At 37.5% G+C, this 6,158-nt stretch overlaps 1 protein-coding gene across 1 annotated transcript in view; it reads right to left on the bottom strand.

Moving 5' to 3' along the window:
• Nucleotides 1-5,942, bottom strand: part of ndufb9 (NADH:ubiquinone oxidoreductase subunit B9) — an 80,605-nt gene extending 74,663 nt beyond the window's left edge. The window contains exon 1 of the mRNA XM_016473030.1: nt 5,805-5,942. Within this exon, the coding sequence (XP_016328516.1) occupies nt 5,805-5,893 (89 nt within the window). The 5' untranslated portion in view covers nt 5,894-5,942. The remainder of the gene's footprint in view (nt 1-5,804) is intronic.
• Nucleotides 5,943-6,158: the final 216 nt, after the last annotated feature.

Here is a 6,158-nt window from a genome sequence, read left to right as displayed (position 1 = left end):
TGGCACTCAGCGGGTGTTGCATGCATCAGTCCAAAAGAAGTTAAATAAAAAGCACCCATCCATAAAAAAAAGTTTCTCACACGGGTCCGGGGGTGAACAAAGGCCTTCTGTAGCGAATCGATGCGTTTTTGTAAGAAAAATATCCATATTCAAAACGTAATAATCACTTTAATGTAGCTTGCGCTCACTGTTGTACACGGAAGCAGTTCCGGGCGGATGACGTATGGAGGTCGGCTTTACGCACCCGTTACCCACTTTACCCATTTAAAGTGGGTAAGCAAATACATTAATAATTACATACATTTTCAAACCTTGTTTATCTTAATTTAATGCTGTATATTGAGCAGCGGATAATGTTAAATCCATTTACGAGATACATATCTGAGGAAAAATGCATTGTTGGTCGGCGCCATATAGCATGCAGGAGTGAATTAACAGAAGGCGAACATTCGTTTCGCGCTCGGTGTGAAAGCACCATTCGTCGGCGATTCGCCTCGTACAGCTCAGACAAGGTTTTGTTCCATCCTCCACGCGGTGCCAACTCACAAAAGACTATTTTTCTGTGGCTAAAACCACCATCAAAATGTCTGTCTAATCTGTAACAAGACACACCCATTGAAGTTGTGTAATAAAACTGTGTTATCAAATAATTTATTAAAAATTAGATTTTCAAATTCAAGTCAAAACAACCGCAAAACAAAACTTTACCAGCTTTATCTTAATTGTTGAATTTCAATAGCATGTTTTAGGACCTGGAATCAGCCTTCTGCATAACCACTGGATTATGGAATGATAATGATTTTTAATATTGTTTTTCTTTTATTAATATATAAAAACAGAGGGCGCTGCACTGCGGCGACCTGTAGAAGCAGTAACATCGAAGTAGCAACACTGTTTGTTCGTTGTTTGTATGAGTGTGCATGAGTTAAAGTTTCTAACGAAGTTTCTTCACTTCATTGCTTTTATTGAACTATCATGATGATATATCACACGGTTGTGAACTACTTGATTATTTGGCTACTCTTTGGATATCTCGTGAGAGGACAGCGTGGGAATGGAGAGTGGCTTCATTATAGTCGCGACTTTCTTATGGAGTGCCATGTTTTTGATTACGCTTTGTTGGATCAAATCCACAACTGGCCTTCGGAAATTTTAAGGACTGATCTTTCTCATACCAGCACAGAGAAGACCACCAGTCAGAAGGTGAGAAAAAGGGGAAAGAAGGGGGGACTGCGTCAGAGACTGCGTAAACAGCAACTACATCGCATTCCACTCCTTTCAATAATTCTAGCTAATGCCCAGTCTCTCTGGAATAAACTTGACGATTTACAAACAAATGTTCCGTTTCTCTCAGATTATAGGAATGCTTGTGTTATTTCCTTGACTGAGACTTGGCTTAAAGAACATGATTTAGACTCTGATCTGGAACTAGAGAGCTTCGGTCTCCAATTGAGACTGGACAGGGATGCCGCTGTGACTGGAAAAACTCTGGGTGGAGGTGTGTGCATCTACGTTAACTAGCGTTGGTGCAAGTCTGCGATTTTGCGGGAATCTGTATGCAGTCCCGATATTGAACTGTTGTCAATATCACTTCGCCCCTTTTACTTGCCGAGGGAGTTTCCACAAATATTCATCTCTGTTGTATATATCCACCCAAAAGCTAATGTGAAAAATGCATCCAATATTCTATGTAAAATGGTGCATAGGTTGCAAAGTATTTCTCCTGACGCACCCAATATTGTGATGGGAGAGTTTAATCATTGTAAAATGGAGAAATCACTTAGCCATTTTGATCAATATGTGGATTGTCCTACCAGATGTGGAAAATATTTGGATCTCTGTTATGGGTCTATTAAAGGGGCTTATAAGTCATCTTCGAGGGCCCATTTGGGCCTGTCTGACCATCATGTTGTTTATTTGGCCCCTGTTTATAAACCTGTCCTGAAAAGGAAAAAAACAGAGAAAAGATTAGTTCCTGTGTGGTCTGAAGACTCAATTCAAGAGCTGATGGGTTGCCTTGAATGTACTGATTGGGAAATGTTTAAATCTGTATACTGATTTAGACGATCTCACAGAGACTGTGACTAATTATTAGGGTTGGGTACCGAACTCGGTACTTTTAAGGGTACCGACCGAATTGCGTCGGTACTACCGAGTACTGATTCACGTTAAATCAATCGGTGCCAAATTTCAGTACCTGAGAACGCATCTGGGCGCATACGCTACAGAGAGAGAAAGAGAAACCCTGTGACGTGAGGTCACCCCTGTAACTCGTTCAAACAACACACAGGGCAAGCCGAAATGTTGTGATGTGTGGTTACATTTCTAGGGCCATATGGTTTCTGCGAAAACGCGGACGGGATCGCGGAGTTCATTCATAAAAACGTAATTTACTCTATAGCGCGGAATGCCACGAAATTCGTCAATTTTGGACGAATAAATCAAAAGTAACCACTGCCACTTAATTCGAATCGCGATATGAACTAGTGTCTGTGAATATTAAAATGCAAAAAGACGGTTTAAATATGAATCCTGCATGTTGCGCTTGCCTCTGTATGTATGAATGGCGGAAACGCGGTTTTGTTTACTATACAAATACTGAAGCAAGCATGACGCTCACAGTGATTTTCGGCCTCTGCGTCTCACTATATGACGGCATCAACACAAACTTAATCTCCAGAGCTGCTGTGAGTCACTTCGCGAGAATTTGACCGTTTCATTTGAGAAAACTAGCATCATCATACTGTATACACACAGCAGCTTCATGTAAAGTACGGTTTAACATGTAACAGAAATATATTACTCTTGTATTACTTTTGTACAGTATAATGTACATCTTTAAATATTAAATTTTCTATCAAATTTAAATAAAACAATTAAAATATAAAAATAAATATTACAACCAGATTAATCACTTAATTGTAGAAAAAAATAATACAATTATTAGCTTATTCAAAATGTTTTAAAGGAATATTCACAGTTTTTCTTACTTTAATTTTCAACGGATTTAAAATAAATGTTTAATGCCTTCATTTGATTTTCAGAAAAATTAAAACAAGAATTTCTGGGGGGGAAAGAAAGAAAGAAAGAAAGAAAGAAAGAGAAGTTTGTAGGGCCCCATTGTTCAAAATGTTGAAATTGAGACTTTTGGACTTATTTTTCACTGAAATAAATGTTTTTGTAATTACACCGAGTAAAGTACCGAAAAAAGGTACCGTTGGGTACCGGCACCGAAATTCAGGTACTGAATTTACTGGTAGAAATTCGGTACCGTACCGGTTAAAATGTGAATGGTACCTAGCCCTATTAATTATATTGTATTATCTTGTGATGTTATATTATATTGTATACTCTATTATCTTGTGAAGATTTGGTCATTAAAAAGAAACCTTGTATAGTATTTCCGAATAACAAACCATGGATTACTAAACATGTTAAAAATGCAATTAATCTGAGGAATGTTTATTATAAACAAGGTGATGGTATTCGTACAGAGAGGCCCATAAATTAGTGAGAAATGAGGTGAGATTAGCCAAACTGCGCGGTATAAGGAAAAGGTAGAAACCATGTTTAAGTGAGAAATCTCATTTAGCTTGGGATAGAGTGAAGTAGTGGTCGACCGATATGGGTTTTTTGACAGCCGATACTGATGCCGATATCTTGGAAAGCAGGGTGGCCGATGGCCGATATAATTTTATTAATTTTAATTCATATTTAAGAAATTTGAAATAATTTGAAAATGGATTAAAAAATAAACGTGTAAAATAAACATACTTATACTCTAGAAGACAAAGTATTTTTCACAAATAAATATTCAATCAAAATATAATTAAAAAGGAAGTAAACACTGTAACCAACAGGGCAGTCAGTATTCTGGGAAGTTTGTGTGCATTGGGAATCATATTTTTTCAAATAAAGTCAAGGTAACATTCATTTTACATACAGCACACAGTGAAAATGACATGAATATGACAGTGGGCAAATGCATAAAACGCAGCATAATTTGAAATCAGGCACGAGTTTAAAGTTTGTCGATCATGTGTCTCCAGTGAAGCTGAACTCTCCTCCCATCCGTATTCAATTCGCACGGACCATAGGACCGACTGTCACAGAACACGCGATCATGCAGGTCACATGCACACTTCACAAGATCTCAACTAGATTCGACTAAGTCTGCAAGGTTTGTGAAATTAAATGTTCATTAGTCATTCAAAAATTTGTTTAAATTATATAAATGCATATTTGCGGAAAGCTGACGGCAAACGAGAAAGCATTATAATGTTTCCCTTTAATAATACTTTTTGTATACATTTTAATTCCTTTGTTTAACAGTTCTATCTGATTATTAGATAGACTTCTATCCGTATTAGACAGAACTGAACGACAACAGCGAACAAGAGGGAGAATGTGAGCACTGTGTGCTCAGGCGCTGCCACAGACGTTCTCGGCGCCGTCAAAATAAAAGTTCCGGCTCGCACACATTGGCCAAACAGAAAAACTTATCGGCCGATGCCGATATTTGAAAAATGGCAGATATCGGCCGATATATCGGCCTTGGCGATATATCGGTCGACCAGTAGAGTGAAGTCTATAATTGGAACTAAACAGAGGACTAAAAGTATCACTTTAGGTGGGAAATTGGATCATGAATTAGCAGACGATTTTAATTTATTTTATACAGGTTTTAATACTCATGATTTTACATCTGAATTGTTGAAGTATGGTTGGAATACTGTAACTCTGGACACTTATGTTAAATTTCAAATCAGTGAAGCTGATGTACGTAGCTGTTTTGGTCTGGTTAAAGTAAGGAAGAGTCCAGGCCCTGATCATATTAGTGGAAGACTGTTGAGAAATTGTGCAGAGCAGCTTTCAGGGATTTATTCATTTATTTTGAATAAATCAATGCAACTTTCTAAAGTCCCTCGTCTTTGGAAAGATTCCATCGTAGTGCCAATTGCGAAAAAATAAATCCTATTTCTTTTATTGATTATAGGCCTGTTGCACTCACTTCTCTGGTTATGAAATCTTTTGAAAAAATAGTTAGGAAGGGGATTTTAACCTTAACACAGTCAGCACTTGATCCTATGCAGTTTGCATACAGATCAGGTAGAGGAGTGGAAGATGCCACTTGCACCCTACTAAATATGATTCAAAACATTTGGAAGGTAAAAATAATTATGTACGTTTGCTTTTTCTTCTGCTTTCAATTGTGTTCAGCCCCATACTCTGGCAAAGAAACTTGTTGAAAATTTTAATTTAGACTTAAATGCAAACACTGATATGATTAGAGGGAAAGCTCTTCAACGTATGTATTTTCTGAGGAAACTTCGAACTTTTATTTGGATGTTTCTTTTATGAAGATGTTTTATACTTTCGCAGCTGAATAGTTGTCTAATATCCAACGTCAAACGTCGAACCAACTTTATATCGGTCCAACGTCAAACGACGAACCAACTTTATATCGGTAACGCTAACAACGCTTGCGAGCCACGCTTTCATCTTGCGGTTTCGCTTTTCACTGCACAAACTGCGCGTTGCATAATTGCACCCAGTTTAAAGTCTGATCCAAGTGATCACCACCAAATAAATGCATCCTAGTGTATTTTAAAGGCAATTAACAAATGTGCAGGACAGTTTAGCAGTTCATATTCAGTATGTGCTAAAGGGCATGTAGCAGTAGCTCAACACAGGAGTTAGCAGGACAGGCTAAGATCGATTGCAGTCTTTGTCTTCTCGGAACAGCCAATAAATACGCATACAAACATATAAAACTACAATTGTAATTTAGAAAGTGAATTCACCTGAAAATACACCATGACTCGATGTGCCTCAGTGATTTCTTGTAGAGTCGCAGGACCTTCTGATGGTGGGTCAGGTAGGCAGCCGCCATCTTTCCTTCTGAGTCACTTGTGTTTTGCGTGTTCGGACACAGTGCACAAAACTTCCGAATCTTTTGTTTCGAATCAATGCTTCGGACGGATTTATATATGTATATGTGGAAGCAATATTCATTTAGTGTAAATGTATGAGATTGAAGCAACTTTTATATATTGATTATAAATATAGAAACCTGGTTATTGTGTATTCAAAACAGTCAGTTTATTAGTTCGTTTGCAGAAATACAGATATATATTATATATTATACAGATATAATT

The sequence above is a fragment of the Sinocyclocheilus anshuiensis genome, unplaced genomic scaffold (genome assembly GCF_001515605.1).
Source record: "Sinocyclocheilus anshuiensis isolate Anshui unplaced genomic scaffold, SAMN03320099.WGS_v1.1 scaffold1370, whole genome shotgun sequence".
NCBI classification, from domain to species: domain Eukaryota; kingdom Metazoa; phylum Chordata; class Actinopteri; order Cypriniformes; family Cyprinidae; genus Sinocyclocheilus; species Sinocyclocheilus anshuiensis.
This window is presented reverse-complemented; position numbering and strand designations above follow the sequence as displayed.